Source organism: Mustela nigripes, chromosome X, assembly GCF_022355385.1.
Source record: "Mustela nigripes isolate SB6536 chromosome X, MUSNIG.SB6536, whole genome shotgun sequence".
NCBI lineage: Eukaryota > Metazoa > Chordata > Mammalia > Carnivora > Mustelidae > Mustela > Mustela nigripes.
In genome coordinates, this window is record NC_081575.1 from 115,283,674 (window position 1) to 115,307,094 (window position 23,421).

The window sequence follows — 23,421 nt, forward strand, 5'->3', positions numbered from 1 at the left end:
GTTCCTTAAACTCAAAGGGGACATTTAAGGAATGGATGAGCATGGTAAAGGTTAAAACACTGAGTCTATAACAAACATTTTAACTCAAAAATAATTCAAGAAGAAATGCTTGGAACATGACCAGAAATGAACAAGAGAAACGTATTGCTTTCAATTTTCTCTTTAACTGAAAGTAGGGAGAGATGGCAGGGGAAGAAAGAAGGCATGTGGGATGCGCTCTGCCAATCCTTTCTCCCATGCAGCCGGTCACGGGGTCACAGAAGCCAACTGGAACTCAGCAGTCATGAAACTCTATGTCCCTTGTTTTACAGATGAAGAAACTAAAGACAAGATGTCCAGAGATTGGCTAATGTCCTACAGATAACCCATGAGATTCAATCCCTGGGTATTTCTGTAAGAGACTTTGTGCCTTTCACTTTCTGCTCCTTTCTCTGAGTTTCCTTTCTCTCCTTTCCCCTCCTGTGGACTTGACACCTGACTCCTTGCTACCCAACTCACCGAGTGGGTTTGGCTCCAAGGCCACATGAAGAGATATGCAGTGACTCAGTAGAGCAAGAGTAGGCTGGACATAAAGATGGTCCCAAAGGTTGAGGAACAGACACGTGAGTGAATGTCCCTGCCACACACAGGCCTGTGGGGAGACAGTGGGGGGGCCGCAGGTGATGACCGACCCTCAGAGCTGTCCTCACACACCAGCTGTCTTGAATGAGCCCTATTAGATCCAGGATGAAGTGAGACTGCCATAGCAGCTTCTAGAATCACATTCTTGCTAAAAATACATAAACTGATTGCCCAATCTCATGCTCGGAAGCTTGAAAAAAGATGAGCTAAGGGTGGCCTTCTGTGATAGTGTGATTCCTCTGTGACTGGTACCTTCCAGCTTTGTCTTGTAAGATGCTAACGGATGCTAACTACATCCAGAGGGACAGGGATACACTATGGCGGGGTGAACAGGGGCAGAGGAGACGGGGTGGGAGATGGTGATTGGGAAGACAGGGGCCACAGCTGAAATGCTCCCAGGGCAGCACAGTGACAGCCCGAGGCCCCTCCCACAAGCATCCCATAATTGAACAGATTGGCCATCCAACCCCTGGACTCCAAGCGGGGCAGACACAGGTCAGAGAGTTTTGACAAGGACACACTTGGACCAGGAGGGCCTCGCTCAGGATGTGCAGGCCACGCCTTCAAATTCAGACCCAGGACCGCCCTCGGAGAAGACTTTGTGACCTGTCACGAGCAAGTCATGGATGAGATTTTGTCCTCGTGAGTTCATGTAAACTCCGCCACCAGCAACAACATAACCTTGACCACAAACGCTGGTATTTCAGAGGCTCAAAAATGATTAGTGCCTTACATGACTGCTTTCGAAAAACTAAAAACATGAGGCTAGATTTTCTTGGGAGAAAAAAATGGAAACTCAGCCTCCAATTGATGTGTGCACTATTCATTTAGAAGATGAATTACGTGCCTGGGCAATCGTGATTTCCATCAAGACCTATGGATGAAGATTCGGGCTGTATATCTTTACTTCTGTTGGCATATATGACCCTTTCCCTGCATCTTCACCTCTTTCCCTTTTGATCAGTGAAAAGAAATGGAGACATTTAATTCTGAATAAGGAAAAACTTAAGGGAAGCCTTTCTCAAAATATATAATGGAAGCGTGCTCACTTGGCACAATGGAAAGAAGCACGTGGAAGGTTCAGAGGCCTATTTTACTCAACCTGGGGTGATGCCAGAGATCACAGACAATCAACTCCTCTGCAAAGTAGTGAGGTCTCTAACATTGGAAGCGTTCGAAGAAACACGGGACTACATATTCTGGATACTATAGAGGGAACCCATCAGGAGCAACATGGTCATCTCTCAAGCCCTTTGCAATTCTGAGATTTAGCAGCCCTGTGAAATCCAACCACGAATTCTCTATTGAGCATTCCAGAGGGGTGACTGGCTGTGCTGTGGGCAAAGCCCCTATTTCAGCCACTCTCTTTGAGCCGCAAGCAGGCAACGGTCAACTCACCGACACTTGGCCATTGATGATGACCTCCTCGGAGAACCGCACTTTGACCGGATTGGACTTTAATCTTGCCTTTTTGGCAGCACTAATAAATGCTGACTTGGGAGACTAGAAAAAAGAAAACACTGGGTATCATTATTGGGAACATAGAGCAAACCCTGGAGCAGTTGTTTTCTAGCTTTCTCCTCTCGTATATGCAATATTTCTGCTAAAAAGTACATTTGGTACATGTCCAATTCGAGGATGAAACACAAATCATGGAAGCAATCAAAACCCTGTCATGCTCATAAAGTAGGAGCTTTGATTTAGTCAAACAGCGCGCTCTATGTTCTTGCTGAGCACCTTCCCAAGGATCTTTTTATTTTTCTTTTTTTGAGAGGAGAGAGGGAGAAAGAGAGCAGGGGCAGAGGAAGAGGGAGAATCTTAAGCAGGCTGTATGCTCGGCGCAGAGCCCAACACAGGGCTCATTCTCACAACCCTGAGATCACGGCCCGAGCCGAAATCAAGAGTCTGACATTCAACCGACTGAGCCACCCGGCTGCCCCACTCAAGGATCTTTTAAAATAATGCCTGCAAAAGTCACAAACCGTGCTTTGAATATAGAGCTTTGAGCGCAACATGGAGGGTGAAATGTTGGTCAAAGGTAATGTTGGGTTCATGTCGAATTGATCACTCATTATTTTAAAGAGGTGGAGAAGATTCACTAATAGTTCTAAGGTGATCGATAGTCCCACTGTTATTCACACAAAGGGTTTAAGGGCGTGTGAACAAGCAAGAGCGCGCACACACAAAACACACCCACTTTATGTGCCCCAAACTTGAATTTCAGCCTCTTGCTGGTAATCTGTCATCCAGAGTTCTTGCAGGATGGGGCAGAGACCACTTTGGCTTACAATTGAATGTTGGCTTCATATTCTGTCTCACTGTAAAGGTTCTTCGTAGAGTTGACCCTTCAACAACATAGGATCCACTTACGTGTGGATTTTGGGGGGAAAGTACAGTACAATATCATAAATGCATTTCCCTTTTCGACATTTATATTTATTTTATTATTTCTTTAAGTAATCTCAACACCCGATGTGGGCTCAAACTCATGATCAACAGTCAGATGCTCTACTGACTGAACCAGCCAGACACACCAACATAGTTTCCTTATGATTTTCTTAATAATATTTTCTTTTCCATAGCTTGCTTTATTCTAAGAATACAGAATATAATACATCGAACATACAAAATACATGTTTACATTATCGGTAAGGCTTCTGGTCAACGGTAGGCTATCAGCAGTTAAGTTTTGGGGGGACTCAAAAGTTACATGCAGGTTTTTGACTACATGGGAGTTGGTGTTCCCAACACCCACGTTGTTGAAGGGTCAATTGTATTGTCTTTTGTTGGAAAGGAGCTGAGTAACTCAAGTTTTCTTCCTCAGAAACTAAACGTGCAAGAGGGAAACTTGCTCAGAAGTGTACTGTGATCCAGAGCGAACTCCTGCTGCACAGTTCACCCCATCTGAGAATCATCCTTCTTGCAGAATTTTAATGAAGCCTGAGGAGAAGGGAACTCACACTTAGGAGGTGTCCACTATGTTGCAGGCACCATTTGTTTATTTTAAAAAGGACCACATTCTCTACTGAATCTAATAAACAGGAAAATGTTTAGTTTGAATCATGAAATTGCTACTTGATAGATTAAAATTGTCAAGCACTGCAAATTGCAAATTGCAAATTGTCCAACCTAATCGTTTTTGTGGTATGTGGTCCCAAGAGGTTCAGGCTGTTGTGGAAAGAATCCTAGTAATTGACTCGAGAACAAAACATAGAGGCTCGACTTTCTGTGCCCTGTATTAATCTCAGGGCACAAAAGCCAATTAGGGGGTCCCAAACTTTGAATTTTGAGTAAAAATGAAAAAGGTTCCCATCTTTTTCAAATGCAAGTGTACTTGAGATCAATTAAAATGATATGATAAAATAGAGAAATGAAATGACAAATCCATGCAATGGAGTATTAGTCAGCCATAAAATGGAATGATGTTCTGGTTTGTGCTACAACATGGATAAACCTCAGGAACATTATGTTGAGTGAAAGAAACCAGACACAAAAGGCCATGTATTGTAGCATTGGACTCCATTTCCATGAACTGTCTGGAACAGGCAACTCGATATAGACGGAAGGTAGAATAGTGGTTACCCCGGGCAGGTGAGGACAATGGGGAGTGACTAACATCTGCGGGGGTTGATTTCCTTTTGGGGTCATGAAAAGGTTCTGGAACAAGACAGCAGCGACTGTTGAACAAGATGGTGGACATACTTAATGTCCCCGATTTGAATGCTTTAAAATAGTGAAAATGGTAGATTTATGTTACGTGCATCTTCCTGTAAAAAGATAAAATCGCTGTTGGCACTGTGTGTGCCTGTTCCAGGGAGGAGTTTTGCTTGAATACTGGACACAATCCTGTTACCTTAAGTTTCCCTCCACACCCATCCCACCTGCTGCGCTCATCCGTGTCTTAGGGGACAGGGTGGATGAACGGATGGTTTGGCCGCCGGAGCTTTAATTTCCCTGTTTATGCAAGATGTTTGCAGAGAAGGCTGACCTCTTGGAACACAACAAAAGAAAACAGAACCAAGAACTCAAAGCTCTAAAGAACAACATGTTGACATGTTCAATATGACTTTTAAAAGCCCCACTCCAGGGCGCCTGGACGGCTCAGTCTGTGGGGCTTGTGCTTCTTGATCTCCGGGTTGGGAGTTCGGAGCCCCATGTTGAGTGTAGAGGTTACTAAAAAAAAAAAAAAAAAAAAAAAAAAAAGTCCTACTATAGAGCTTAAGGGATGGGATGGTGGTGTTCTCCTCGGATTGCTGGAATTATAGGCTGAGTTTGGTAATGATTAACGAACAAATCGTACAGTAGTGAGTTCTTTTGCTTTCGATATGCCACTTTTTAGCTGAAGGGAAAACATTATTTTCTCTTAATGATTTTAGGCAGGCGATACTTACACTGGCACAATGGGTTTCACACAAAGGGAGTGGGCTGTCAGAAAGCTACCGAGAACAGAAGCTACTAATTAGATAAGGGGCTCAAGCTTTGAAGCCCCCTCCCCCACCAACCACTGCCGCCTCGGGCTCTAGCATCCTTTATTCATGAAGGCTCTCATGTGTGCTCAACATGCCAGATACAGAGGTTGATTCCCCTGTGCATCTGAATCTTTTAATATAGCACTTTGCCACGTTTTCCTGAAATGATCTATGTCACTCATTGCCTCAATAAAAAAAAGCACTTCACAGGGGCGCCTGGGTGGCTCAGTGGGTTAAGCCTCTGCCTTCAGCTTAGGTCATGATATCGGGATCCTGGGATCGAGACCCGTGTCATGGGGTGGGGGGGGGGGGCCCTGCTCCGCAGGGAGCCTGCTGTCCCCTCTCTCTGCCTGCCTCTCTGCCACTTGTGATCTCTGTCAAATAAATAAATAAAATCTTAAAAAAAAAAAGCACTTCACAAGGACACTTGGGTGGCTCAGTCGGCTCAGCATCTGCCTTCGGCTCAGGTCATGATCCCAGGGTCCTGGGATTGAGCCCCGCATCCAGCTCCCTACTCAGTGGGGAGTCTGCTTCTCCCTTTAACCTCTTGCCTCCTCCGCAGATTTATCTGCCCTGCCCTAACCACAAACCTGATGAACGAGGAGAACCAGCCAGGAACTAGATAGCTAAGGAGTTAAGTAAATACTATTCTATGTGTATTTTGAAGCCAACAGACTTGGGATAAAAGGCCGAGAATTCAGGCCAGGGCATTTTTCTTATTCCAGATTTGTGACTATTTTATGTAATTGACATATGTTTCAAAAATTACTTTTGGGTAATAAAAACATAAGCTCCTCAAGTCTGAAGGTTACTGAATTAGAGTCAACAAAATAATGGCTTATTCCACTGGCTGGAGTTACATGTGGCATGCGGGGTACGTAATCCCATCACGACTGCGGTTTTCACTCTGATCTTCTTTTGCGCCTCAAAAAACATACAATGTACACCCCTCAGAACCCGATGAGTTAATTCTGAGCAACCTGCAGGCCCGTAGGTGCTGATCACAAGCACTTCCTATCCTGTAGTGGAAATGACGAGTGATTACCATTTAAAATAATCAGATTCCCCTGCTGTTAATTAATTTAAGATTAGAAGGGCTCTAATCAACGTCTTTCCAAATCTGCTGTTGCTTTTGCTGGGCTTTTAGAGGCTCAGAAGTCACTAGAACATCGTTTGGAAAAAAAAATTACCTAAATAAGATAAAATTTCTGAGGGTAAAGCATAGGGTCTTAAATTTACAACTCCTATATGTCTACAGTACTCTGTACGTGGAAGGTAGGCATGGAGTAAGTATGTGGTGAAGTCTGAGTTAGCCCACAGTTATCACCGGGTCACTTAGCGTGGAGTTTCCCCAGAGCAGCGCCTAAGACAAGGACTGACAAGCAGGAAGCTGAATGGGAGGCGCTCCCAGGAAACATGCATGGATGACCAGGAGGAAGGAAGAGTGACCCAATGAAGCATCCCACAAGCCTGAAACTGGGCTGGCATGACACACGGCAGGAGGATCTGGTCTGGATTCTGGATTCTAACACATGGAGGCTCCCATAAGGAGATAGGTAGTCTCTCCCAGGTGTGTGGAACATAGTAGAAGTTGGGCAGGAAGGAGAAGCAGGAAAGCAGGTCCCTCAGCTCTCGGGTCCAGAAAAAAGCCGAGTGAATGAAAATCATGATCGCGCCGGCCTACAGAATGGACAGTAACTTATCCCAAGTGCCACGGAGCCAGCACTGTGTAATGGGAGGGAATCGAAGAATTTCAACAGTCTGTTTCTCAAGCCTCATTACACTAGGAAGTTCTGGAAGTTCCAGATTTGGGAATGTGGGAGGTAAAGTCAAAGGAAAGGAGGAAGGAGCCAGCAAGAAAGCCCTGGAATAAAACACAGAGTGCGAGGAAAGAAGATGGTGCAAAAGATGGAATAAAATCCACAAGAGACCCAGAAATTTCTTCTTCAGAATGTCATCATAATGGAAGGGGGGAACTTCTCACTAGATATAGATAAAGACTTCTACGCAAAGGTGTTGTGTGCAGAATTAGAAGGGAAGACCACTGAGATCAGTATGAGAGGCTTAATAAGAGGGTGTTGGCTAAGTAAATCTTGGTTCAGTGTAATGCTTTCCAGCCATGCATACGATGCTGATAAAGAATTCTCGATGGTATGAAACCATGTTTATGACAGACTAAGTGAAAGGAGCAGAATAAACTCAATGTCCAAGATCTCCACTAGTGACAAGGCATCTATCACATGACTGGAAGGAACCAGGCCGAGAGTTTACACTGCTTGTCTCGGAGGAAAAGATGAGCTGACGTATATTTTTTTGCTCTCGTGTGTGTTGCCTTCTATACTTCCACAATTTTTCTCTAAGAAATAAAGGAAACATGGCAGAAGGGGAGAGCCATCTATAACACTTCAAAAACAAGGCAGCAGCCTGTGAAGAACGACTTCTCAAAAGCCTCAGGAATCAATGAATACTGTTATGCTGAAAAAAAATAAATTAATTAAAAAAAAAGCCTCAGGAATTTCCACAGCAGGGCTCACTGTGGCGGAGCCCCGGGACCATGGGGAGTGACGTAAGAAGGGGCGAACACTGGTTCTCTGTCTTGACGGGGCCTTACTAGGCAGAAGAAATACAACATAACAAATGCTGGCCGGCAGGTTACAGAATAAATTAAAATGCTAATTTTGACTATCTGCAATAAAAGCAGAATTTATACATGTTCTTTCAGCCTGGGGGCCCATCTGTTTCAGGATGCCGATCCTGGCTGCCGAGAGAAATGGTCAGCAAGTAGGGTTTGGCTAGGCCGAGGAAGTACTGGGGTAGGATATGTGGTGGGCTTTTCAGGAAGGAGGGCTAATCCAGGGAAGTCAAAGACGAGGATGCCACCCAGCGACCGAGCAGGGAGAGAGTGCTACGAGGCGCAGAGGTGCAGCTATTGGCCAGAAGAACACACAACACTCGCTCCTGAAAGTTGTGGTCAAATGTTGACTTTCATTATAGCGCAAGAGCAACAGCCACCTGAACTCCTGGAAAGTTCCAGATGATCTATTATAGGAAGTTCCATGAATCACTGGTAATAATGAGGATTCATATGAATAACCAGTCACGCGCACTCGAAACCAGCAAGCAAAGCCACAAGACACAACCCTTAACTTAAATGCCAAAGTCCCTGTTCTTTCTCCAAGTCTACTGCATGGGGTAAAACATTACCTCACATTGCAAAAATAACCTGGTTTGGAACACAATGGTTCTGATCTCGCATGTCTAAGAGGGAAGCCAGGAGATGCAAGGTGAACTTGAAGTTTCATTAGGAATTTGTAGTGGGCCAACCACTTGGTTTTTGTAGGCATTTCTGTTGGCTTCACTCAACCTATTTGTTCCCTGCAAAGAACGAGGAAACATGGATAGATTTGAAGCGAGTGTGAATGACACTCTGGTTAACAGAAACCATGTAGCTGTTCTTTCTCTGGAAGGAAGCAGGGAATTATGAGACAGCAGAGCAGGGAAGCCCTTGGACGTGAGTCAGTGTGAGAAGCGAGACAGATTTGGAAGTCCGAGCAGGTGCGGGACTGACCTGTTCTATTGCTGAGAACTGGATCTCAAATCTCAGTTCTCTTACGTCCCATTGTCTCCTTGGTTTTCAAATCCAGACATGCATGTGCAGTTGTGGCACACACAGGGACCACGAGCAACAGTCCATAGTAAACTAAGTTTTTATTGTAAGTAGCAATGTCCCGGATGGCACAGTTTGTTGTCTTGCTTAGTTCTATTTGTCATCGTATCACAATCTGGAACACTTTTTTTTCCCTGCCTGAAATGCTGAGGCCACAGTGCTTCCAAGGAGGATGCTGGGACACGGGAGAGGAAGAGTTTGGTCAGGAGATGGAGAATGACCCTTAGCAGAGCCTCCAACTCCACGGGGAAGGAAGTAGAAGTTTAAACAGTTGGGAATCTCTGCCAATCCCTGTGAAGGCCATGCAAGGTACTGATGGTAAACCTTTGTGGGAAAATCTGAAGGACTTTGCCTTGGTATTTTTGAGCTCAACTCCCAATGTACGGACTTCACAAGCGGCAGCAAATCTATAGAAATGGGCAACCAGTCATTGCCTGGGATTGAGGGTGCGAAGGGGGTGTTCACTGTCAATGGGAACGAGGGATCTCAATGGGCTGAAGGAAGTGTTCTGGAACCGGACTGTAGTGATGGCTGCATACCTCAGTAAATTTTATACAGAGCATTGACTTGTATGTTTGAAATGGGTGGATTTTAGGATATACAAATTATACTGTGATAGAGTTGTTTTAAAAAAAAAAAATCATGGCAACCCAAGGCAGTACTCCCCATCCTCCTGACCAAGGCTGCTGAAATCAAATTCTGACAGTCGCGTTTCCTCTAGTAGCCACCTTTAAGTGTGTGTGTGTGTGTGAGGGGCCTCCCTGAAATATCTACCAAAATAATTAGAAAGGAATATGGAAAAGAATTATGCTAGAACACCCTACAATTAAACATTCCCATTCCATTTGCGATTCTCAAGCAAGAAACAATAAGAAAGTCTTGAGTCTTGTGTGATTTCCAGATGTGAGTGCCATTGACTGAGAGCTGGTTTTCCAGATCTATAGAAAAGGCGTTACTTTCCTTTCTTGCTGCGAATGGTTTTGCTACCATGGTGCATAAAACACAAATAATGAAGATTTCTGAACTCATATTGTGAGTGCATGCTGTTTTTCTCTGCTGTTAATTCATTGTCACGGTTTCCCCGGACTGGGAGGAGGGGAGACTGGATTCCTGGGATCTTACAGCGGCACTTTTACTCACAGGACACTTACAGGGTAAGGCTGAATGACAGTGAGGAGTATCGATTCTTTGCAGCTTCTGAAAGAGAAGAAAAACAAACATATTTATGAAATGCGCAGAGGCCAGGCTCTCTATGACAGCGTTCTTTTGAAATGCGACGTGTGATGTGTTGGCGAACATTTCTGGGGCTCTCAGGCGCAGTAAATCAAAAAGCTCAAAAATGGGCTTTCAGGCCTCAGAGAAAATCAAAATCAAGTGTTCACCCAGTGTAACAAACAGCCTGATTGAAAGCTTCCCATGCGATGTATGTTGGGCGCTATCATCTGTGATGCCAAACAGCAGGGCTTTGAAATAACCCTCGCCCAGGGAAGGACTGTTGCAGAAGCCTGCTCTCCGTCAGTCCCTGTGCTTCCCGCTACCCTCCACATTCATTCTCCCCCTTTGATTTTAATTTTCTAGAAAGGGAATCGATTTCTTAAAAATTAGTAACATCGTTATCTTCTCAGGGTCAGCAGCACAAAAGCGAAGTGTCAGTGTGGGTTTCTTGTGTGCAAACAGCATCCTGCAAACATCACTTCCCCACGCCGGGAGGCCCCCTGGGTCCACGGTGGCAATGCCCAGGATGTTGGGGTCCGAGCTATTTCAGACGGGTGCCGGCTGGGAAACTGTGTTCCTGATAGGGGATGCCTTGTAGCGGAAAGCAGAACAAGGCAATATCATGGTTTATTTAATTTCCCTCAAATAACCCAATCCTGATAAATAACTCAGCTCCTCAGGGAAAATCGTGCTGTGGGTGTAACAGTTTCCTTCCTTCCCTTTTCATCCATACGAGGAAGGTCTGTTGCCACTTTGTGGAGGAGATGCGGACTTCCTACTACTTCAGGGTTTAATGAACACCTGCTTTTGTGATTTACTGTCCACGTGAATAAAGTAAAGGGAATCCGTGGCAAGGCTGTTCCCTGGAAGAAGCCACGGCAGATGGTATTGCCAGCAATCTTTGCGCTGTGGTGGGCACCCTCCCCCCCCAAGCTAGTTCCGGCCACTGGCCACGGCAGCGCTGGGTGGGGGCTGGAGGTGGGGAGTGCCGTGGGGGAGGAGAACAAGAAACAGCAGAGAAGGGAGGGATAGAAGTCAAGAAACTCGAAGAAGTATCAGGACATTTCAGATGACGGTAAAGCTGGAGGACCGGCCGCCCCGCCCGTGGGCTCCCACGAGTTCCCAGTTGCCAAGGGTGGGTGGAAAGCTCCAGCACCAAGTGTGGCAGCCAGAATCTCCATTAGATGGGGAAACAGAGCCACGGCACGCCCACAGCGGAGTGCCGCAGATACAGGGAGTGGTTGCGCGTCGCGGCTGGCTGTGTGGACAGGGGCAGCCCTTCCGCCAGGCCTTGTGGCATCACTAGGCAAACCTCAGTGTCACATGCACTATGACCTCAGCCTTATCACTCTGGTTTAGGTCCCAAAGACATGCTGCCGCTGGACTTTAAGGGCTGGGGGAGTTGGGGATGTTGCCGGGGTGGGGGGGGGGGGAAAGGCTAGAGAGCAGTTAGGGCTCCAGCCACAGGAGAGTGGCCATGGACGTGCGTGGATGGCCAGCACCCAAGGACGGGGCGAGAAGAGGCAGGAGCCCCAAGGACGGGGCGAGAAGAGGCAGGAGCTTAGCTGCGCTTGGTAACTCCGGCGTTGGCGCAGGGCAAGAAACCGGACCCGGTGCGCAACAGAATACCCTCGGCAAAAGTGCAAAACACACGCACACACTAAAGGACACACTAAACGCGTTCGAAGGGATCTCTGTCGGGCGAGAGAGAGAGAGGGCAGGTGTGAATATAAATAAGCAACATCAGAGGAGAGGGGCCTTCCGTGGGTCTCTGATGATGCTTTCTAGCCTGAACAGATGAGTTTGATGAAGTCCACTGTCTGCACGTATGGTTTCATAAAGAACTTGCAATTTGGAAGAGGATGAAGAAATGTGGGGTAGACGTACGTTAGCGAACTCGCGAACTGCTGAAGGGGAGGTGGCTCATGGAGCTTTTTGAAGTAATCCCTCATTTGCTCACAGACAGCGGAGGACCCGCTGCCCAGCTCTTTTGGGGCCATCCCAAGGCAGGGGACCTAACCCCATCGCCCAGCCCCCACTGTCTCCATACAGGTGTCTGCGTGAGAGGAACACTCAGAAGGCAACACAAGTATTGCTTCTCAGCTCTCCCTCGAGTTCCTCTTGTTCGAAGGGACCAAGGAACGCCCAGCAGAGGAGAGAAAGGATCCAGTTGACCGAAGCCTTTGTGCACACGGCCACCGCGGTAGTGGGCGTGCCCTGCCCAAGGTCCGCCCCCAGGGCCCTGGGGAGCCGTCGCTGGGCCCAGGGATCTGTGCTCGGGGCACAGCTGAGTGGACCCAGAGGTTGGAGAGAGCCAATCAGATTTCCTCTCCGCAGGATCGGAACTAATACACCCAAGACTCCCAACAGGGAGCTGAGGGTCAGTAATGGCTGAGCAAGAGGGGAGGTGGCAGGGGCGAGTCCTCCCCTGTGCAGTTCTGGCGCCCACTGTCTTATTAGAAAGAAAACAATTGATAGGAAGATCTCAATCGAAATATCAGCAGCTCTGTGAACAGCCTTTCATTTCCGTGTTCTTTCATCTACAAGTACTTAATTATCCCCTGTCAGATGTGAAGAATGAACTCCATAGCGCTTTGGGTCCCGTAGGGTTTCTCACTCAGTCCTGTCAGGGGGTGAAACGGCAGCAGGAGCAACCACAAGGGCGCCCTCTGGGCTCATGAGTTACAGGAGGCCACGGAGCCACCCGAGGCCTTGGGTCAAAAGACATCGCTCACCTTTGCGCACCAAAGCAGGGTGCCACAGACCTTTGAAGGAGGTACTGAAAGCCAGGGTGTAGGGCCTTTAACATTGTATGCACCTGGGAGCCGGGCTCATTACTTAATTAAAAGCAACAACAAAAGGCAACCGGGAGAGTTTGGTGGAAGCAACATAACCCCTAAGAATAGAGATGTTTTCAAAATCCCTACCCTTCCACTGAGGCAGGCCTACGGGATGCAATTCCTGGGGCCAGTATGTGGAAGACACAGTAGAAGTGGAGCCCTGGGGTCACTGAATAAAGGCGTCTGGCACATCTGAGCCTCTATAGGGGTGCAAGGACAGAGCCAGCCTCTGGGTTCTCTCTGACTCCACGTGCTGCGGTTGGAGCCACACGACAGAGAAGTCTTCCAGGAATCCACAAACATGTCCACAAGGGAAAGAGTCAACCTTTTTTTTTTTTTTTTTTTTTTTTAAAGGTCCTATTTATTTATCTGAGAGAGACAGTGAGCATGAGCAGGGGGAGGGACAGAGGGAGAGGCAGACTCCCCGCTGAGCAGGGAGCCTGACATGGGGCTCGATCCCGGGACCCGGAGTTCATCACCTGAGCCGAAGGCAGCTGCTTAACTGACTGAGCCACCCAGGAGCCCAAAAGTGAATGTGCATTATCCTCTGTAGATAAGAGGGCACCGATGCCAGATGACATTGGTGCCAATCAAGTGAAGCTTTTCACTTCACTGTCCTGGTCCCATTTCCATACGGAAGGAGCCAAAGCTAGAGAAGAAGGTTAAGGAATGCCCCTTAGCCCACTGCAGGCATCCCAGGCACAAAACAGGGGCAGGGAAGGCATTTGTGGAGCTGGGAGTTTCGATTCTTACGTGACAATCGAATGTTTCAACTACCGATTACAAGCTGTTGTGATTACGAGTGTACAAGACACTGGAGAATTTCCTTAAACCTGCTTGAGATACGGATGGGGCCTGCCTGAGGCTTTGAGGAGGGCTAAGGAAGAGCGGGCTCTGGTGAGCGGTCATGAATGGGCAGTGGGGAGGAAGAACCACAGTTGCTGGAAGATTCCACCCTGAGACCCGTTGGCTACACTCCTCTCCAACTTCTCCTTCCTCCAACTGACTTGAGTAGATAGTGTTCTTTGAGTCCAAACAATCCTTGACTGAGGGCTCAGAGCTCTAAGGAAAAAACAATACAAAGGAAAACACAACAGTGAGGGACAAGAGGCGCTGGGGCAGGCAGGAGGCGGGATGGGCACACAAGCCTGTAGGAAAAATGCTAATTTCCTCCAGAGCGATGCCCAGTGGTCCCATATTCATTTGTTTCCTTCTGGAAAGGGAAGCAGATATTCCCAGCTCTGGTGCAGTCTGTTAGGAGCAGACAAATGCCTGGAGATGCAACTCGTTAAGCATCTCAGACGCTAAGCAAATAACCACAGAAATGGGATTAGCTCTGTATCGCTGCTGTGATAAATAAACACGAACTTAGTGGCTTAAAACAACACAAATTCATTACCTTATAAAGAATGGAGGCCAAAGTCTGAAATGGGCCTCACTGGGCTAAAGTCAAGGTGTCAGCTGGGCTGCACTCATTCTGGGAAACTTCCTAGCTTCTAGAGCCTTCCTGTATTCCTTGACTCATGGCCCCTTCTTCCATCTTCAAATCCAGCTGCATAGCACCTTCCAGTTTCTCTCTGACTCTCTTGCCTTCTTTCAGTTATAAAGACCCTTCTGATAACATTGGGTCCACCGGGATAATCCAGGACAATCCTCCCATTCTTAATGGAATCACAGGTACAGTCACAGGCTCTAGGGATTAGGTTGTGCTCATCTTTGGTGGCTGGCTGGGTGGCTCAGTGGGTTAAAGCCTCTGCCTTTGGCTCAGGTCAGGATCTCAGGGTCCTGGGATCAAGCCCTGAATCGGGCTCCCTGCACAATGGGAAGTCTGCTTCTCCCTCACCCCTACTTCCCCGCTCCCATTTGCTCATTCTTGCTTTCTCAAATAAATAAATAAAATCTTCAAAAACAATTTTTTTTTTTTTCTCACGAGCCTGTCATCAAAGTGTTGCCCAGGGCTGAGGTCTCATCCGAAATCTCAATTGGGAAGGACCCACTTCCAAGCACACTTCTGTGGTTTGGGGCAGGATTAAATTCTTTTTTGAGATATTGGACCAAGGGTCTCTGTTCCTTGCTTGCAGTCAGCTAGAGGTCACCCTTCATTCCTTGCGACATGGTAACTTGATTCAGCAAAACCAACAAAGGAGAGTTGGCTGGCAAGATGGAAGTTACAATGTTGTATAATATAATCCCAGAAGTGACATCCCATCACCTTTGCCATATTCTATTGGTGAGAAGCACATCAAAGACCCCACCCATACTAAAAGAGAGTGGAATGCACAAAACTATGCATGTCCAGAAGCGAAGATTATTGGGCCCATGTTGGATTCTGTCTGCCACACTAACAAAAAGATTCATAACCAAGTAACTGTAAGTATCCAAAAGTGGCCTCTGCCCATGAATTCACCTCACATGAGATTTTTTTTTTTTAATTTAAAAAATGGGAAACATTTTTCAAAATATGTCTATTACATTGACGGCATTTAAAGTTTTTGTGCCTGGAGTGCCTGGGTAGCTCGTTGGCTAAGCATCTGTGTTCAGCTCAGGTCATGATCCCTGAGTCCTGGGATCAAGTCCTGCATTGGGCTCCCCGCACAGCGGGAGCCTACTTCTGCCCCTCCCTCTACCCACCCACCTGTGCTCTTCCTCACTCTCTTGCAAATAAATAAAATCTTAAGAAGTTTTTGTGCTTGAAGTAACTCTCTGTAAAGTGCTTGAAACACAACCTAGCTTGGTTTTAACTTTACCGATTAATGAAAGATGAAGTTATTTAAATTGAAATAAAATATTACAGTATGTTATTTGTCATCCAGACTGGAAATGTGCTTTTCTCCTGTTTTTCTCACCTATAATTATTTCATTAAAACCTGCCAGACAATTAACTTCATAATGTTTTAGATCTTTTAGAATTCCTAACCCCAAGATCCTGGCTGGCAGTTGGGGAAATCTAAGCCATTTTAAAATCGCTTCAGCAGAAAGATTAGACTGGAGAGTGGAAGATGTTACATTTCGGTAAAGCAGATAACTTCCTTTTACGGAGGTCTGAAACAGCTGGGAATGTTAAAAAATACAGTTAGGGGCATGTGTAGAGGAGTATTATTTCGTAATAAATTCCAAGTGAATCTTCTACTTTTAAAGAATAGCTTCAAAGGGCAGTACCAATAGTTTTGAAATAGTTGAGTTTGTTAAAAACATCATTTAGATCCCTGAATCATAGCGCTGACCTGTGGTGGAAAATAGAGTCTGCCCTCTCTAAACTGCTCTTACCAAATTTGCCTTTGATTCTTCCACAAAAGCATCTTATCCCTTTTTGATGGGATCCCTTGAAACCCGTCTGGGACATCTGGCATCAGTGGTCGCAGGTCACGCTTTGGCAACACATCCCATTTGTAAATTTCACTGGCTGGGATTTCTGCTGCAGCAAGCAAAGTGACCTGAGGGACAGCTAGGATTCTAATGAGGCTTTCAGCATTAAAATCTTTTCCAACAATGCAGCTAAAGCTGATGTGGTCTTTTTTTTTTTTAAAGAGCAGCATAGCTTGGCACCTTTCCTCAACTGCCTTTCTCATTTCATATTTACACGAATTTAGTGTCGCCATATGTAGTAATGTTGGCATGCCCTATTGTATATTTCCTTCTGCACCAAAGAAATATATCCCTTGATCAACTCAGAAATTAAGACTGATGTAACAGAGCTCTGAAGAACACTGAGATTTCCTCAGAGATGGGGAAAATGAAACACAACCAAGCCCAAATAACTAAAATATCTAGCAAGATACCTTATGTCAAAATTCAAGAGTCCTGCAAAAAAAAAAAAAAAAGTCCAAACAAGTTAACTAACTAACTATAAAGTTTTAGACTTCAAAAATGAAGTAAAGAATCAATCCATGAGGGCTGACAGTTTTGGCTATGGGAAGGCAAAATAAAGAGGAAATTTAAGGCTACATATGAAATGATTTGGTAAACTGTAACACGACATTTTAACATGATGCGAGGGACGGATGTGCAGTATTTTTAATTGAAAGGAAAGGTGCTGAGGCACAGAGAAAGGGCACTGGAACTCTCACTTCTAAGGTAAATGCACACACATATCAGATTCTTTCTTCTTCCACTTCAGCGTTCTTTGGCGAGATTAGCAAAACACTTTTTTCTGCAAGCTCATGTGTGTACCTCAGCCCTTAAACTCTCTGCTGGTGGACAGCCGCTGATGAAGGAAATCAGAAATGATTACAACAGCATTTCTCCAGCGACTCTTCACTCAGAAGAGCCTTTCTGCAATCCTAGGATTTTGGTATCCCAGTGGCTTCCTTTCTATTTCTTCTTTCTATCTGAACCCGGAGATGTGAAAAGAACATTAAGATTTTTATGATCTGAGAACCAGCCATAACATGGTCCACCTAGTCAATTGCTGGCAAAGCTGAAGGAAATAATGCTGCCCTTCACTTTTAGAAAAGTTGCCATAGGACTACTTAGATTGGCGGTTTAATGCTTCATCTAGTTGACCTTCCCAGTACTCTGGAGAGAGACACTAACTATCCATTGTATCGATTCCTAACATGTACTGAAGCTGGAAGAGAATGGAAACTGCTAGCAAATGACTAAGCATTCAAGCCAGATCAACACATTAAGGCTAAGTGTGATCTGTCACAGACATTAGGAAACATTAATGCTCTACGCATTGTTGCTGAACCGTGTCTTTACTTCGATAACTGCAAAGAAAGGGATTATTTGTCATTTCTCAGTTATGGTCAGGGGATGCTGGCAAAGAAAATGTACATAATGAAGCCACCATAGTCATCAGGGCAACAAAGATAGAAGAGAAGGATCAAAGAATTCACTTGTCCGGGAGCACCGGCTGGGCTGCTACTAATTCCACAGTGTCTCTCCCAGGACCATTTTACCCTTGACATAGGGGTTATACTATTGAGTGAAAAGACCCCACCAGGTTGGTGGCCAATGGGGAAAATGAAGAGAATTTAAGACAAGATCTTTTTTAAGCAGTAGGTTAAAGACTGAAAAACCGGATGATTGAACTGTTCATCTTTCCCCATCTGAGCTACAGAGGCCCCAGAGATGGACCTCAATGAACCACAGCTTTTGGTGTCTAGAAATAGAGTGGAAGGGACACTGCATGAATCCCAGGCCTTGGTTAGAAGAATTGGAGGAAGCCTTGCAGAGACCCATTCTGTGGCTATCTTAGAACGCTCACGGAGAAGCCAGCCACCAGGTGAGAAGGCCAACAACCCTGAGACCACCGTGTTGTGAGAAGGCTGGCCATGCAGAGTAGCACCGTGGAGAGAGGGGGACCTGCTTGGCCAGCGCACCTGTTTCGGCTGCCCAGGTCCAGGCAACAATGCAGGAATGAAGGGGCCACCTGGGATGTCCAGCCCAAACAAGCCTGTATGCGGTTACAGCTCTGGTTGGCCACATGAAAGATACCAGCTAGAATTCTGTGGATGAGTCCAGAACAGAGTCATGACAGATAAGGAATTATTTTATTATTTTATTAAGCCCTTAATTAAGTCCTTAAATTTGTTATGCAGCAATAGAAAACTGGACCGTCATCTGTCCATAAAGACTTTGAAAGCTATGTTTTTAGGGGCCCCTGGGTGGCTCAGCCTGTTAGGTGCCCGACTCTCGGTTTCAGCTCAGGTCATGACCTCAGGGGTTGTGAGACGGAGCCCCACATTGGCCTCTGCACTCAGTACAGAGTCAGCTTGAGATTCTCTCCCTCTGCCCCCTCCCACCCCCACCCCCCTCTTCTCACGCATGCACTTTCTCACTCACACAAAATAAATAAATAAATAAAAATCTTTAAAAAAGAAGAAAACCGATGTTTTTAAAAGGCAGTGATCTAAGGGGTCAAATGATCTCGAAACAGAACATATCTCCCTTCTCAAAGAAAAGACAGTGTCCAATTTAATGGCTCCCCAGAATACCGTGACACAGACTCACATTTAAATACAAAATGTCAGTCCTATACACTGAGGTGGAAATGGCGACAAGGATGCTCTAAATGCTGGAAGTGAGTAGAACACAAGTCCAACAATTACACACTTTGGAGACCGGGGTGGAGGAAAAAGAACTAATAAATTCTGAGTCGTGGACTAAAAGTATTTCACTACAAAGAAGAGTTTTGCGGGCACCACTGGCACATTGTTGGGTAGATATTTGAACTTTGCAGAGCAAGGATTAAAGTACATTGTAATTTTAGGTTTAGAATTAAATACTTATATACAGCCAAGGACTATAAATACAAACATAGGGAGAAGCCACAGTTCTTTGCAAAATCTAATTCACATTTTAATGAATGTATTTAAGGCTTAGGCTGGGCTTTTCTTTGTGGAGAATATTAGGTCATTAGGTTAAAATCACATAAATGATGCAGTGATTATCAAAATTAACATTTAAATGATATCGGCTAATTTGAAGCACTTTATTTTATTGTACTTTTTAAACCGGTGCAGTGAAATTTCAGGTTAGGTGCTCAGAATGTGGAAACCGCTGTCGAGAGTGTTTTATTTGCATGTGATATTTGTTTTTGGCCTGACCTAAATTTTTTGTCTATTTAATTTATTTTCAGCTGAATGAATGTTGTCTTTCGCCTTTGAACCACTTACCTTTAACTAATGGATGAAACCGGTACTTATATTTAAGATTTGTAAAGGACAGCAGGAGCCCTTGAGATAAAAATTAAATTGTTTCACACACATGTGTGATACTAAATAGCTCTCACCTCATTCAATCCTTTAATAGGTATTTACTGAGTATCTCGTAGTGCCCAGCATTTGAGATACACTGATGGTTCTCGACGGGGAATGATTCTGCCCCACAGAGGGCATTTGGCAATGACTGGAGACATTTATGGTTATCACGACAACGGGGAAACTACTGGCATCTTGTAGGTAGAGGATAGGGCCACTGCTCAGTGTCCCACAGGGCACTCATGTCTCGGAAGACGAATAATTTTCAGCCCAAGCTGTCAGTAGTGCCCGGACTCAGAGACCTTGGGCTATATCAGACATAACCCTTGGGAATAGTCACTATCCTGAGTTCATTCTTCTATTCTTTCTCTCTTTCTGTTCTTCCTTCTTCCCTCCTTCCCTCCGTTCCTTCCTTCCTTTGTATTTTTTTTTTTTTTTTCAGAGAAAGAGGATAGAGCAGGAAGGGGCAGAGGGAAAGAGGGAGAGAATCTTAAACAGGCTCCACGCCCAGCACAGAGCCTGCTGCGAGGCTCTGTCTCATGACTTTGACAACACAACCTGACCCTAAACCAAGAGTCCAACACTCAACCGACTGCACCACCCAGGTACCCTGTTCCTTATCTTGACTTCTAATACCACAGGGTGGTTTACTAACTGATGGACATTTGGGTGGTTTTCAAACTGGAGCTGCAAGCTGGGACTGCTATTATTATTCTCAAAAATGTCTTTTGGTGAATGAGCGTACACAGCTCTGTTTGGCGTGTACCTAGGAGTGGGGCTGATAGGTCACGGCGCATGCAGGTGTTCAGGTAAAAACGGTGTTTTATTTGACTATGCCATTCCTTCGTGGTCCTGTGACGTGGATACCTCTTTAATACGACGAACTCTACTAGTTTTCCTTGACCTTGTTCTTTTACTCTTCTTGGTGTCTGACTAAGCTCCGAGAATGTCTTAAACTTACTCATACACAGTTAAAGCTCCGTTGTCTTAGAGAGGGGTGCAAAAAGGTATGAGTGTACAATATTCAACTCATCCCAACTAAATACCACAAACTGTATCAAAATTATTGGGAAGCCCACCGATTTCCAGCTGTGCTCCATGCAACCCTTCTGAGCCAAGGTCATAGGCCAGTAGGAAGAATCTTGGACATGCTGTTCATTTTCTCCTTTTCTAAAATTAATTTTTAAGAGTTTTTAAAAAAGATTTTATTTATTTCTTTGACAGAGATCACAAGTAGGCAGAGAGGCAGACAGAGAGTGAGAAAGGAGGAAGCAGGCTCCCTGCTGAGCAGAGAGCCCGATGTGGGGCTCGATCCCAGGACCCTGGGATCATGATCTGAGCTGAAGGCAGAGGCTTTAACCCACTGAGCCACCCAGGCACCCCAATTTTTAAGAGTTCTTATTATTTATTTGAGAGAGAGGGATCACACAGGCAGGGAAAGGGGAAGAGCGAGAGGGAGAAGCAGGCTCCATCCCAGGACCAGGGATCATGACCTGAACTAAAGGCAGACGCTTAAGCAACTGAGCCACCTAGGCGTCCCCTGTTGCACAATTTCAACCAGAGACTCTCCAGGGCTTTACCCATTGGATTGTGAGTTAGTTGTCTATTGAAGAAAGGGTTCTACTGCTAAAAGCAAATAAGAAAACCAGTGGAGAGAAAGATTGTGATTGGTTCATCAAATTCCAATTGGCCTTAGTGTGCAATTCTAAATCTCATTCTGAATTTCCATGAAGCCGTCCAGCATCCTCTTCTAACTTTAACTTCCACTCTTCAACAAAAAGTTTTAAAAAAATAATTGGAGGGTGCCTGGGTGGCTCAGTGGGTATTTTGTATTTTTGTATTTTGTAACAACTATCAAAAGCAGGGTTAGCTGTATGAATAGCAAAAACGTATGCTTTAAAACAAGGAACAATGGGGCGCTAGGGTGGCTACATCTGTTAAGTGTCTGCCTTCAGCTCAGGTCATGATCGCAGGGTCCTGGGATGGAGCCCCGAATCAGGCTCTCTGCTCAGCAGGAAGCCTGCCTCCCCCCCTCTCTCTGCCTACTTGTGATCTCTGTCAAATAAATAAATAAATAAATAAATAAAATCTTTAAAAAATAAATTGAAAAAAAGTAAAGTTTTGGTGGATTAGGTTGCTTTTCTACTCTTTACATTTTAAGAACAACAATAATATCGTTTGCTATTTAACATGGCAAATGTAGAGAATTGTGGTAATAGTCACAACACTCTACAGGATCGGAAAAACTATTATCCCGTTTTTATCGATAAGAAAATGAGGCTCGGAAAGGTCACAGTGACATTTTCTTTCCTGACCTGAGGCTTTGGGTTTGGCCATGAGTTGCTGTAGCCAATGGAAGAAGGAAAGGAGTGACAGCGCACCAGACCACAGCCCACATTTTTGGAGGCCTTCGGTGTTCTCACTTGTCCACTATTGACTGTACTCTAGCCAGCTCCCTGGCCCAAGGAGGATGAAGTCCCTGTGTAGAGGACCAGCCCCTTATACCTGTAGCTTCTGGGAGAGCTCGGCCAAGATCAACAGAACCACCCCAACCAGTTTTCAGATGCATGAGAAAGAAATGCTCATTTCTAGACACAAAAAGACAAACATTGTAAGAGTCCACCTAAGAAATCTCTGGACTAGGCTGAGTCATAGAGCCAGAAGGCAGATTAAAGTATACTGGGGGACTAGGAGGAACGGGGGATGGAGACGCTTTGCTGAATGGGTACGGAGTTTCTGTTTGGGGTGATGCACAATTATTTGGAAACAGTCAGCAGTGATGGCTGTACAGCACTCTGAGTGTAATTAATGTCTCTGAGTTGTACCTGTCAAAGTGGTGAAAATGGCAAATTTAATGCTATGTGATATTACCGCCGTCATGAAAAAGAAAACGTGTGTTGTCACAAGCCACTGAGACCTTGTGGTTATTTGTTATGAAGCAATATGGCCCCTAAGCCAACAGTAGGGCTAATGTTCTATAAAGAGAAGAATGGGAATTTGATGGAATGCTGAATATGAGTACGAGGTGAAGAAAGAGGGGGAAAATGTCAGAGTCAACATCTGGTCTGCTGAATAAAATCTCTCCATGGTAAAAATAAATTAGGTCGCTGGCCAAGGAAGGGACTGATGGTTGTTGGGACCATTAAAAGAGACCATTTGGAAGTGGCTCATGCCATTTTCAGGGTCATTCCCATGGAGGCAATGCTGTCGTGGAGCGTACAAAATGACAAGCAAAATTCAGGGAGCCGGAAACATTAAAAAATTGGAAGCCAATACAAATTTGGAGCCTGAAAGATTGGGAGAGATCAGAAGGAGCCAGGTAGTGTCATCAGCTAAGCTGAAGCTGTTGGAAAGAACAGTTCGCATCCCGAGTGGATTCTTTAAAAAAAAAAAAAAATTAAAAAATAAATCACATTGTTATGCAATTCAAATCAATTTGCCCTGACAGTTGCTTTCCCTTTCTGTCTTAGTTCAGAGGAATTTTCTGTGTGATTCTGCCCTCTTTCAGGGCTTACAGCACCTTCTGTTCACCAGCCCTGCAGTGCGCTCACAATACAGGGATTTAATATATTTTTAAACGATAAAATTAAACAGAAGGCCAGAGACTGTAATGGAATACGTGGCACAATGGCAAATGGGAGGTGGCAGTAGAAACCTTTTTTATACATAAGCCGAGGGACGAACATTGTTCAAGAAATGAGGTGTTGTTGGCCCAAAGTCTCAGCAGCGAGCGATGTGCCCACAAAATGGAAATAATAACAGTAATAATAATAACAGGCCTGTTCAGGGGATTGTTGGGAGGAGGACAAATTATAGATGGTTGAAGTGCTTTCAGTATCTTGGCAGAAAGGTATTATGTAAATTCCATTTCTTTTTCTTTTCATTATTTTTCCTTGAAGACTGCC

At 45.2% G+C, this 23,421-nt stretch overlaps 1 protein-coding gene across 5 annotated transcripts in view; it reads right to left on the minus strand.

The window, feature by feature from the left end:
* FRMPD4 (FERM and PDZ domain containing 4) overlaps positions 1–23,421 on the minus strand; it is an 843,416-nt gene that overhangs the window by 36,631 nt on the left and 783,364 nt on the right. For all 5 annotated transcript variants that reach the window (XM_059384955.1, XM_059384957.1, XM_059384956.1 and 2 more), the window contains 2 exons: positions 9,909–9,954; positions 2,020–2,124 (listed from right to left, as the gene is read on the minus strand). In XM_059384955.1, the coding sequence (XP_059240938.1) occupies positions 2,020–2,124; positions 9,909–9,954 (151 nt within the window). The remainder of the gene's footprint in view (positions 1–2,019; positions 2,125–9,908; positions 9,955–23,421) is intronic.